Here is a 12,757-nt window from a genome sequence, read left to right on the forward strand (position 1 = left end):
GTGTGTGTGTGTGTGTGTGTGTGTGTTAAGTCTGTTTAATGCTCAGATTTTTCCCACAGAGTGCAGATTGTTCTCAGGTTGATAAGATTTGAGGCCTTGTACAAGAAACTTGTGACCAATCACACACACACACACACACACACACACACACACACACACAGAGCAGCAGGTTAATATGTCAGCGGCGGTGGTTATCAGCTGTTATCTGGTCAGACTGGTTTCTGTGGTGTTGAGGAGGAGTGCAGGTTTCCTCAGTAGCAGGAGGAGCAGGAGGAGCAGGAGGAGGAGAGGAAGGAAACAGTTTGAGGTTGTTTCTAGTTTTCTGGACGTTGACCTCGGTAATCTCACCAACAATCTGCTTACTGATTTCATTCTGTTCACTCTTTTCTCCTTAAGAGATTTACACACCGACATCAGGAGGTCTGATCCAGGAACAATCGTACAGTTAACAGGACGGGCTGGTTTCAGTCTGCAGTTCTCATCAGGGCGGCAGTTTGAATTCATCTGTCCGAAGTTGCTCTCCTGGTTTCTGTTGCAGCAGCTGAATCCTCCCAAAATACCTCCACACTGTTGTTTAGAAGTTCTGATGTGCTGATTATTTGTGTGTCTGTGTGAGTGTGGTGAAACTCATCATCTGAATCAGAAATCAGTTTTTTAACTTGTCAACTTGTGCGATAAACAGATCGTGAACAAAAAGTGTGTTTGTCTTTTTTTAATCATTTAAAAGTGTTCATAGAAAACTACACTCGGACATGTGACTGTTGGTGCTGTCTGCGTTCAGTTCAGGGCAGGAAGTTTGTTGATCTGGTGGGTGTTGTGGGGTCAGAGGTCAGACCGTCGACACAGTCCTGTTGTCTTCCTCTGGAGCTGTGAAAGATGACCACACTGCCACGTTTTGTCTTCTAGACAGCGTGCTGCACGTGTTCTTCTTCTCTGTGTTTGTTGGCGTCTCACAACCCAAGTTTAAAGGTACATGTAGCGCCACCCACTGTGTCGGGGTGTAGATGCTGCCCTTGTTAAGTCAAGTAAAGCAGTCTGGCTTTGTGTTAATAGTTTTATTTATCTGCTTTAATTTTAATTATCGAAATAGTGCATAATTATAATAACATTTCATTATTGGCAGATGATTTATTGGCCCGATATATATCTAACTGTAGTTCCTGCATATTTTCCTCGTGTCATGCAGCCCTAGTTTGAACAAGTCTGATGCTGAAAAAGTGGAAAAGATTAAAACCTTATTTAAGTTGTCGACTGGCTTTATTTTAAACATGTCAGGATCTTTGGGTCGTAGTTGTACAAACATGTCAGTATTTCTGTAGATGATGTCAGTTTGTTTACCTCCACCTGCAGTCAGCATCAGCCTGCAGCTGTTAGAGCAGCAGCTGAAGGTCAGACTGAATGTTTGTCCTCAGTCAGGACAGACTGAGTCCAGAACTTTGGACCTGGTCCCAGAGTGATTATGTGTGTGCAGCAGTGATCAGCTGACGGCAGGTCGGCCTGACTGGAAGAGTATATTTTAACATTGATCATACAAAGGAAGTGTGTCTGTCAGCATGTCCTTCACCTGCTGCTGTTTGTCTGTCCCTCGTGTCCCGCAGCGAGCTCAGTGGACTTCCTGATGAGTGATGGTGAAGACGACGGCTCCTTCCTGTCTCTGCCCACTGCCGCCTTCTCACAGCGCCCCTCTCTGTCTGCAGAGCTGACCGAAACAAACACACCCAGCCAGCAGCTGCTCATCCAGGTAACTGCGTGCGTGCGTGCGTGCGTGCGTGCGTGCGTGCGTGGCGTGCGTGCGTGCGTGCGTGCGTGCGTGCGTGCGTGCGTGCGTGCGTGCGTGCGTGCGTGCTGTGATAGACTGCTGACTCACCGCTGACATTAGCACAAACTCTGTTTACACCTCGGGGGACACTTCCTGACGACCTGCTCATTACATCTGTGACATTACAGTAGATCTACTCTGATGTTTGAGTAACTCTGCATGTTCCTTATCACACACACACACACACACACACACACACACACACACACACACACACACAGCAGCAGTTTCCACCGAGCAGTCCGCTTTAGTCGCATTGTTCCTGTTCCCACAGTAAAAGTTGTGGATGGTACCAACAGAAGCGTTCCTTAGCGTCCCCATGTTTGGTCCCCCCTCTGTTGGGGTACCTAGCACACAGATCTGGTACTAAAAGGTGGAGCTAGAAACCCTGCAGTCTGATTGGTCAGTAGAGGACGGTCACTCTGGTTTTATGTAACCTCTGTTCATACATCAGTAAACTACAACTATAAAATGAAAGAGAAAAAAATAACTTCATTCACTGGGCCGACTGCCGGCAACTTTTAAGGTGGAACGTTAACTTGTAATGTTGTGACGGCTCGGTACAAACACACAAACTGTTACAGCCCTCATGTTTACAAGTATCAAAGAAACTGTAGATTTAAACTGACCTCAGAGCAGCCGGACATGATGAGTGACTCCTTAGTCTGAATATCAGTCAGATTCCTTCCCATTCAAAGAAACATTCACTGTTTCATCTGCGTTGTTCTCCACATGTCTGCTCATATGTCTCTGGTTCTGTCTCATTCTGCTGTCCTCCATGTTTCCATGCTGTCGTCTGTCTGCAGAGGGTCACCTGGTCCTGCTGGTGGACTCCTGCCAACGTAAAAACCTTCATTCTGCCTCTGTTTCCTAGTTTCTGTTGCTTTCACTCAGAGCCTCCTTCTTTTCTTTGTGTACATGTGTCCTTTTCCTACCTGTCATTTCATCCTCTCTTTCCTCACTGACTGACAGATGTAGACGTGTGTCATGATCTCTGCAGCTCCTTTAGCTCCACAGAACTGAAAACCTGACGCTCATTCATTCATGTTTCTGTGTTTCTGTGTGTGTGTGTTCAGACTCTACAGGACAAAGTCTGTGAGTTTCAGGCTCGTCTTCACTCTGAGGAAGTCACTCGTCACCTGCTGCTCCAGCAGCTGCAGCAGCACAGCGTTCAGGAGAAGACGTGTGTCAGCGGTGTTCAGACGCTGCTGGAGGAGTCGGCTCAGCCCAACGGTGAGAACACACCTGATGTTACACAGGTTACAGCTGCAGAGCCGATGTTATACATTGACTGTGTGTGTGTGTGTGTGTGTGTAGGTGTGAGGGTGTTGCAGCCGGGTGAACGACCTTTGGATCGTCTCAGCTGTCCAGAAGAAGAGCAGCTCGTTACTCGGCTGCGCACACAGGTATGTCTATGCAGGCCGCCTGTCAGTTCTCTTTACAAATATGTAAAATTTCTATCCTGTAGATAAAAAAAAAATGATGTCACAATAAATCCTTCAAACCAGCGGAGTGTTCCTGTGCAGTTGGCCTAACTGTCCTTGAACACAACAACCTGCCAAAAAATGCCTTAATTACAGCTTTATCAGAGACTTCATGTGACGAGCAGCTTCATGAGAGAATGTAATCTGTAATTCAGTTTTTTAAAAGTCGTGCTGTTTTGTGTCGAGTGTACAGAATGAGGATAAACGCTCAGGGAACTGTCGGGCCCTCGGGCCCATAGCTGTCTAAAGATATGACCCTTTGAAAAACACAGCTCAGCAGCCGTGGTCTCCAGGAGAGACATCACACCTGTACAGCTGCTTCACCCTCCTCCCATCATGCTTTAGGGCATGTCAACAGGAAGTATATTGTTGTAATGGTCAGTTAGCTGTAGGCTGCAACCTGAGCCTGTTTCTTTTGGTCTTTATTCGTTCAGATTGCTGAATACTGAGTTTACCGTGTACTTTCTGTTGCACCTGTACGTGTGGCCTCGCAGGATGTCTTTACTTCGACTCTCTCACAGTTTGAAAACCTGTAACCTGGTTAATAAGAGTCGAGTATCAGTGCTGTCAGACTGTCAGTCAGGGCTGAGACATCTGTGTTTGGACTGAACATAGTCGAGGGTGTGACAGCTCTCTGTGACGTGAATAATCAGAGGTGACGGCTCAGCTGTCAGACTGATCTGTGAGCATCAGCATCAGATGTGAAACCAGTGTGACTCTTTGTCAGGTTTGTTTTATTGATGTAATAAACAGTCGGTCTGTTCAGCAGCTTTCTGACGCGTGACTCTGTGTTCAGTGACGTGTCCAAATATTTCACATCACACAGACTGACTCAAGTCAAAACTCTGATCCCTGTCAAGTGTTTGCAGATCTTAGTTTTTGCGAATAAAGGAAAAGGCACACAGATTTAAAAGTGTGTGTGTGACTTCTCTGCAGAGCTGATGTGTCGAGTTCTTCAGATGGATGTTTGTTGTGTTTGCAGGTGGAGGAGCTGGAGGAGAAGCTGTTGGATCAGACCCAGGAGGTGGAGAGACTTCGCTCTGAACTGGTGAGACCCTGCTGAACTGCATTCCTGAGGAACCCTGGGAAACAGACACACACATGAACACACACACACCCACACACACGCTGCCTTCGAATGGAACATGCGAGTTCATGTTTAGGACATGGGGAGTTGTTTACACCACTGGTTACCAACCTAGGGGTCGCCAGAGCTTCATGGGGGCAGGGGGTCTTGATCTTAAGGGGTTTTGCAGAACGTTCTTAAAAATAGGATCAGGGTGCGTTGAAGACCTGAGCACAGACTGTATCACAGCACCTTCAGTCTCTGCTGAACAGCCTCATTGTGCATTTGAAAAGCTAAAAGAACAACTGCCGACAAAAAGACAAGTAAAATATTTAATTTGTAAAAAAAAAAAAAAAACAGAGCACAGATTATCAGTTCTTCACTGAGAATAATATGAAGTGTCACTTTGTCAGGGGTCGTCAGTTTACTCAGTTATAGTAAAGGGCTCCTTTAAGGAAAGGAAAAACACAACAACACAACATGCTTCATGGCGCTGCTGTTGGCAGATACTTCGACATGCAGACCAGAGGAGCCAGAGATCGAACCACTGATCTTCCGATTGGTGGACGACCCGCTCTACCTCTGAGCCACAGCCGCCTGACTGTGTCCTTGTGTCCTGTAGGGGGCGACAGACCTGGAGAAGCAGCTGGAGCTGCTGGTGGTGGAGAACCAGCGTCTGAAGCAGGAGCTGAAGTCATGCAGGAGCTCAGAGCTTCAGAGCCTCGACGCCGCCGCTGCTGCTGCAGAGAGCTGCAGCTGCAGCCACTGCCCTCACAGACAGGTAGCTACTGTATATATACACACCCAGGTGTACACACTGCCCTCACAGACAGGTAGCTACTGCATATATACACACCCAGGTGTACACACTGCCCCCACAGACAGGTATAGATACTGTATATATACACACACCCAGGTGTACACACTGCCCCCACAGACAGGTATAGATACTGTATGTATACACACCCAGGTGTACACACTGCCCCCACAGACAGGTAGAGATACATTCTGTAGAGATATTTGTCCAGGTAATCCCAGGTGTGATGAAGGTTCCCGGTGTGTTAACCGGCAGGACGGCCTGATATTTTTCTCAGGAAGTTCACTCACAGGATAACAAACTGTTTCTTTTGCTTTCTAACCAAATAAAGTTGTGCGGTTCATCCATCTCAGGTAGGAGACGTATAACCTCTGACCTTGTCCCGCAGGATGCAGAGTCCCTGCAGAGGGAGGTGTCTCGCTGGGAGAGCCAGGCCCGCCAGAGGGAGCGGCGGCTGGCTGAGCTGGAGCGAGAGCTGCTGGAGAAAACCTCCAGAGTGGAGAGTCTCCGCCTGCAGCTGGACGAGTCCACGAGGCAGCTGGACGACGGCCGGAGGCAGCTGGAGGAGTCGAGGCGGAGGCAGGGAGAGGCCGAGCATAAACTCAGCCTCCGACTGCAGGAGTGTGAGGAGGAGCTCGCCAGGCAGGCGGCCACGCCCCCCAGAGTCAAGGTGAGGAGACGCTCGTCAGAGACGGGTCAGACTGGGTCCCACTGACACAGGAGATCTAATGAGAGTTGTCTTTCCTCAGTATGTGACTCAGACGGTGGAGGTGGAGTCAGCTGACTCTCAGAGAGCGCTGGCAGAGCTGCAGACGAAGAACGCCAGCCTGCAGGAGCAGCTGTCTGTGCAGAGGCAGCTGCTCCGAGAGCTGGAGACGCAGCTGCACGACTCTCAGAGGACCTGCGCTCAGCTCAGGACGCAGGTAACATCAGGAGCTGTTGTCCGTCTGTCTCCCTGTCTCCCTGTCTCCCTGTCTCTCTGTCTGTCTGCCTGTCTGCCTGTCTGTCTGTCTGCCTGTCTGTCTCTCTGTCCATCTGTCTTCTTCAGTTTGAGATTCACCAACAATAATAACCAGCCTCACACAGGGAGTCTGCAGCCCGCTGCATGAAGTGTCTCATGGTGTCTGTCCACTCTGTCCACACTTTTTGTCTCAGCGTCCGCGTCTTTATTAAAATTGTCTCCAGTGAACAGAGAGCCATGTGGATTTAGAGAGCAAGCGTCAAATGAGTTGAGCGTCCAGCAGCCAGTCAGATGAGGCGGGACTCATCACCACAGTAACCAAATAAACGGAGGAGGGGCTCATTCTGGGCGTGTCCATCTGTCTGTCTGTCCTGAGCTGTAGGATGTGATAGGTCAGACAAAAACTGTCATAACAGAAATAGAAGAGCTCATCAGATCGGTCAGATACTGACTGGTGCTGGTAGAGCTGCAGTGTTTAATAGATTCATTGCTCGTAGTTGTCAGTAATGCTACGCTGTGATTGGTGAATCACACGTGAACCCTGTTGTAAGATAATTTCTGCGCTCACATCTGAGCTGGCTTGTAGGATGGATAAATGAGGGCCATCATGTTTTCAGGTTGACTGTCCGTCCGTCCCGTTCACGTGAACACAAGATCTCAAGATTTAAATTTTTTAAATTTGGCACAAACATTCACAAGGACACGTGGAAAACTATGAACTAAGTAGAATATTGTCCTCGAAGGTCAAAGGTCACTGTGACCTCACAAAACATGTTTTTGTCCATAACTGAAGAATTCATTCACTAATTCTGACCAAACTTGACACAAATGTCTGACAGGATAAAATAATGAAGGTCAAAAGGTCAAAGGTCAGCTTGACTGTGACATCATCTTGCTTTAACGTCATATCTCAGGAACAGAAGGGGAGACATTTGGCCAGAGACTGAATTGGTGCTCTTTGATGTCTCATTAAGAATCACAGCCTGTCGTTCTTCTGTTAAACCATCACTTGACATTACGATGAGTTCAGGTGCTTCACTGCAGAGTTCACTGACCGTGGTTCATTATTGTTGGTGTCCGGGTTTTTTTCCTTCTCTCACCTGACAGCAGGTGTTGAATCTTATAATCAGATGTTTCTTTCCTCATGTGTGTCTGACTGTCCCTTCACACTGTGTTTACACTGACCTGGAGTCTGTATCATGAAGCTCGGCTCAGTTTGGCTCTGTTTGTCCTCACATCACTGGTCCTGGATATAAACCAGTGTCATGAAGCTGGTTATTAACTGGTTCTGTTGGTTTACTGAGCAGCTGTGAGTGTGAGAGGAGGAGCTGATCACCTCAGAGGAAATGAGGTTGTTGTGGTGTTAAACAGTGATATTAAAACATCAGCAATATGATTACAAGCAGAATGAAACAGGAAACTGTAGAAACACCAGAAATAATTCCAGGATATTATAAATAAGGCTGTAGATGAGTGTGGGAATGATTTTATAACTGAATGACATGTTCAGTAATAAAAAAAGAAGAAGATTTATTGAGATTAATTTTAGGTGACGTTGGTGATCTGCTCTGGTTTAAACTAAGCGTCATGACATCAGAAAACCTTCAAGTTAAAAGGAAAGTTCTGACCAACATGGCGGCTTCTTCCTGTTTATTTTACATCAGACTGTGAGACAAACATTTGAAGTGATTCACATGAAATCAGATTTATTTTAAAAACTAGACTTATTTTGTGCGAGTCCTTGTTTCCTCTGAATGGGAGCTGACGAGTGCAGAGTGGGACACGCAGCAGGTCCAGATGAAGCCAGACTGATGTGGGGTCATGATACAGAGCCCGGGTGTGGTTGACGTGGAGAGCCACAGGTGATGTAGCTCAGGATGGAGGAGTGTGATGATGTCAGGTGGATGAACAGACTGATCTGAGGTCGGTTTAAACTCCCCCTCTGCACTTTAACCCTCTTCTTTCTGCATGTGCTCGGCTTCAGCTGCACGCCGATCGAAGTCGTCTGTGTGGCCTCCTCTGCAAGGCCGTCGGCAGGGGCAACGGCGAGATGGTTCGCAGGTTGTCCAAGGTTGGCCACGCCCTCTTCCCCTGTGACATCATTAAGATTCAGAGAGCAGAGGAGGTGTTACCCTCTGAGAGCTCGGGCTCCAAAGCTGCCAAATAAACCACAGACGCTTCAGACAGCAGCGCAGAGTCTGTTTACACCTGCGGGTAACATCGTCTCAGTGATCAGAACTGAAGTGGACGAATGAGACACATCGCTGTCCACACCTTCGTTTGTCACGTGTCTCCACTTGTTCAGATTTTGTTTCTGCCTATGTCTCTTACGCTGGAAGGTCAAACACACAGATATTCCGTCCACACATTCGGGTTGTGTCGGTACAACTGGAGATATCAGTTTCAGCAGAATGACGTGTTTTCCTGTCACGTGGCGACGCATCAGGACACATGTCTTATTTTACAAAAGACATGTGGTCAGATTTGTCCCAGAGCACCTCGACAAGTGGGTTGAGCCATCAGATGGTCCTGGAAGTGGTTTCGACTTTTATTTAGAGCCGTCTACTTGTGATTGGATCACCCAGGACACACGTTAACACCAGGTGTAAACAGACTCATTCAGAACCAGAGCACACTGTGTGAGACAAGCGTCACACAGCTGAGTGTGAAGACATAAACACACACTTGAATACACACAAGAACAAAAACTAGTAACACTAGAATCAGTTTCATTTCTGTGTTCTGAGAGATGATAGATTTAGCTTTGCTTAATTTTGACTGATCTTCAGTCCAGCTCTCAGGAGAACAGTTTAAATCATTTTTTAACCCAAAGAAACAAATTTAAGTTAAAACAAAACAAATTATATCAAACAAGAGTTAAAGTCTTTTTAAACTTCTGGGAAAATGTATTAATGTTTTTAAATTGTTTATTTTCTCAAATAACTTCTATGGATTTATTTAATTTCTACACGTTCTTCATTAAAAACAAAAGATGTCCTCTGAAGTTAAACAGTTTCAGTCTGCTTCACTTGTTTTTCTGAACTTCTGAAATGAGTTTACAGCTGAAACAAAGTCATGATGTGGTTTAAACTGGTTTTACTGGGAAGCTTTGGAGCCTGTCAGACTCTGTCAGATCTCCCAGTCTGTGATATGGACCCAGTAAACCTCTCCCAGTGCTCCCTGTTGTTCCCCTCCACACCATCGAGGCTGCGTTCACACTGCAGCTGAGATTTAAGGATCGTTTATTATTGAGATCTGAATTTTATTTCATTTTTATTTTATTTATTTGGTTTTCACTTCATGGTTTTTCTTCAGCGCACACAGACTGGACAGAGGGAGAAACTAAACTCACTATGTAAATAGAATAAGCTTAATGTGATTATTTATCAAGTAAAACCAGATGTCAACGATATAAAACTCTTCATAAATCAGATGAATCAACATTATTAGTGTTAATCAGAATTACAACCACGAGGCGGACGTGATCAGTTCTTCACATTTGTTTCAACAATATGAACCGGAACGCAGCAAGTTAACGTGTTAGCATCAGGCTAGCTGATAGCAAGTGAGGCAGCTGACCTGCTAACGAGCTAGATTTTAGCTACATTTTAACTTTGCAAGTTATAAACATGAACAGCTTCGGTGCTAACTGCTGCTAAACTTTTTGACATTTCTGTTTCTGCATCTGTTCAACATACACGTTAGTGTTAATGTGAATGCAGCTAGGCTAACAGTTTACCCCTGCTTCCAGTCTCTGTGCTAAGCTAGGCTAACAGTTTCCTCCGCTTCCAGTCTCTGTTCTAAGCTAGGCTAACAGTTTACCCCTGCTTCCAGTCTCTGTGCTAAGCTAGGCTAACAGTTTACCCCTGCTTCCAGTCTCTGTGCTAAGCTAGGCTAACAGTTTCCTCCGCTTCCAGTCTCTGTGCTAAGCTAGGCTAACTGTTTCCTCCGCTTCCAGTCTCTGTTCTAAGCTAGGCTAACAGTTTACCCCTGCTTCCAGTCTCTGTGCTAAGCTAGGCTAACAGTTTCCTCCGCTTCCAGTCTTTGTGCTAAGCTAGGCTAACAGTTTCCCCCGCTTCCAGTCTTTGTGCTAAGCTAGGCTAACAGTTTCCCCTGCTTGCAGTCTTTGTGCTAAGCATTTAGCACATCACTGAGAGATGAGACTGCAGAGGTCAGAGGTCAGTGCTACAGCTAACTTCAGCTAACTGCTGTTTCTGTTTGGCCAGCATCTTCTTCCTTAGTGTTGTTGTTACATCACTGCCTGCTGGTTTTATTGTGTTTGTGTGTTTCCATTCGGGCAAAGTTTTTTATAACTGACTGAGAGTGTGGGCGGGAATTTTTTCTTCATATTAAAGTAGGAAAACTGTTAAAAACATCCTGTGTCCGTGTGGACGAGGCCTCGGCTGCAGTGTGAATGTGTCCTTCCTGTTTCTGACTCCTCCTCCTGAACCTGTGCGCCTGTGGTCGTATTTACCTGAGTGTTCTCCAGTGATAGCAGCTTCATGTGTCCATACAGGTTATTAAGAGACGAATCTTCAGTGAAACTAAAGATCTGAAAATGTGTTTTCATACTGACTCTGTGTCTCCAGACGATGAGTGAGGACAGACAGACTGCAGCAGGTTCAGGACTGATTCTCCCTCCTGACAGTCTGATCTGAGATCTTGGTCGCAAAGAGTTGAACAGCTGACAGATCCAGTCTGATGAGTTTGTAAAGCTGGATGATCACAGAGCAGCTGATGGTGTTGCCAAGCTACAGTAAACATTAGCCATTGAGGCTAACGCCAGTTAGCATGCTACTGTCAACAGATATTAAAGCTGACAGTAAAGTCTCGCTCCAGCTCTCACTGACACATGTCCATCTTTTTCTCATTCAGACTCCTTCAGCTTCTGCTTTTGGTTTTCTTACTGGACATCATGAATGACATCACAGCGCCATGTTGCACCACGTCACTCGTTCATGCTCCCTCTGGCACGATATAATAATCTTAAAGCAGTGCAGTGTGTTATTTTTAAATCTCACAGTGTGTGTGTTTTTGATCAGAGAGAACGTGAGTGAAGTTGATTTCAAACTAAGAGAGAACTTAAATGTCTCCTGCAGTTTGGTTGAATGTGTTGGGGCTGTGAGGGACGTCCTGTAGGTGTGTTGTTACAGATACAGGTGAGGACAGGAAGTCCAGCCTGAGGTTTATAGTTCTGTGAGACAGGATTTTATGACTCTGTGACATTAGTGTTGTGTCCTCTGTCCTCTCTGTCCTCTGACACTGTGATCATCAGATGGACAGCAGAAGTTCACTGTAAACTGACTGCAGAGAGTCTGTCCTCTGTGTCCTCTGTGCTCTCTGTGCTGACGTGCTCAGTGTCCTCTCTGTCCTGTGTGGTGACGTCATCTCTGTCCTCTCTGTCCTCTCTGTCCTCTCTATCCCCTGTAACGACGTCCTCCCTGTCCCCCGTCAGATCCTGGTGTATGAGGGGGAGATGGAGCGGGCTCAGGGACAGCTGGAGGTGGAGATGCAGAATCTGGAGGAGGAGAAGAACCGTGTGATCGAGGAGGCGTTCATCAGAGCCGAGAGTGAGATGAAGGCCGTCCACGAGAACCTGGCAGGTTAGTGTCCTCTCTGTCCTCCTGGGTCACTCGCTGTGTGGGTGTGTGTCTTCTCACGGTGTGTGTGTGTGTGTGTGTGTGTGTGTGTGTGTGTGTGTGTGTGTGTGTGTGTGTGTCTGTCTCTCAGGTGTGCGGATGAACCTGCTGAGCCTGCAGCCGGCCCTCAGGACTCTCACCTGTGACTACAACTGTCTGAAGAGACAGGTCCAGGAGTTCCCCTTCATGTTGGACAAGGCCATCACAGAGGCCAAGCAGGAGGTGAGTCCCACTCTGTCCTCACTCCTTCTGTCCTCACTCCATCTGTCCTCACTGCTTCTGTCCTCACTTTTACTGTCCTCACTCCTACTGTCCTCACTCCTTCTGTCCTCACTGTTACTGTCCTCACTGCTTCTGTCCTCACTGTTACTGTCCTCACTCCTACTGTCCTCACTCCTACTGTCCTCACTCCTTCTGTCCTCACTCCTACTGTCCTCACTGCTTCTGTCCTCACTCCTACTGTCCTCACTCCTTCTGTCCTCACTCCTTCTGTCCTCGCTGCTATGTCCTCACTCCTACTGTCCTCACTCCTTCTGTCCTCACTCCTACTGTCCTCACTCCTTCTGTCCTCGCTGCTATGTCCTCACTCCTTCTGTCCTCACTCCTTCTGTCCTCACTCCTACTGTCCTCACTCCTACTGTCCTCACTCCTTCTGTCCTCACTCCTTCTGTCCTCACTGCTATGTCCTCACTCCTTCTGTCCTCACTCCTTCTGTCCTCACTCCTACTGTCCTCACTCCTTCTGTCCTCACTCCTACTGTCCTCACTCCTTCTGTCCTCACTGCTACTGTACTCACTCCTTCTGTCCTCACTCCTTCTGTCCTCACTGCTATGTCCTCACTCATTCTGTCCTCACTCCTACTGTCCTCACTCCTTCTGTCCTCACTCCTTCTGTCCTCACTGCTATGTCCTCACTCCTTCTGTCCTCACTCCTTCTGTCCTCACTCCTACTGTCCTCACTCCTACTGTCCT

At 47.1% G+C, this 12,757-nt stretch overlaps 1 protein-coding gene across 1 annotated transcript in view; it reads left to right on the top strand.

The window, feature by feature from the left end:
• Positions 1–12,757, top strand: part of kifc3 (kinesin family member C3) — a 48,014-nt gene that overhangs the window by 17,962 nt on the left and 17,295 nt on the right. Inside the window, exons 3-11 of the mRNA XM_050042766.1 lie at positions 1,599–1,741; positions 2,896–3,052; positions 3,137–3,225; positions 4,286–4,351; positions 4,992–5,150; positions 5,575–5,856; positions 5,936–6,109; positions 11,603–11,750; positions 11,878–12,022. Of these exons, the coding sequence (XP_049898723.1) occupies positions 1,599–1,741; positions 2,896–3,052; positions 3,137–3,225; positions 4,286–4,351; positions 4,992–5,150; positions 5,575–5,856; positions 5,936–6,109; positions 11,603–11,750; positions 11,878–12,022 (1,363 nt within the window). The remainder of the gene's footprint in view (positions 1–1,598; positions 1,742–2,895; positions 3,053–3,136; positions 3,226–4,285; positions 4,352–4,991; positions 5,151–5,574; positions 5,857–5,935; positions 6,110–11,602; positions 11,751–11,877; positions 12,023–12,757) is intronic.

The sequence above is a fragment of the Epinephelus moara genome, chromosome 1 (genome assembly GCF_006386435.1).
Source record: "Epinephelus moara isolate mb chromosome 1, YSFRI_EMoa_1.0, whole genome shotgun sequence".
Classification (NCBI taxonomy): Eukaryota; Metazoa; Chordata; class Actinopteri; order Perciformes; family Serranidae; genus Epinephelus; species Epinephelus moara.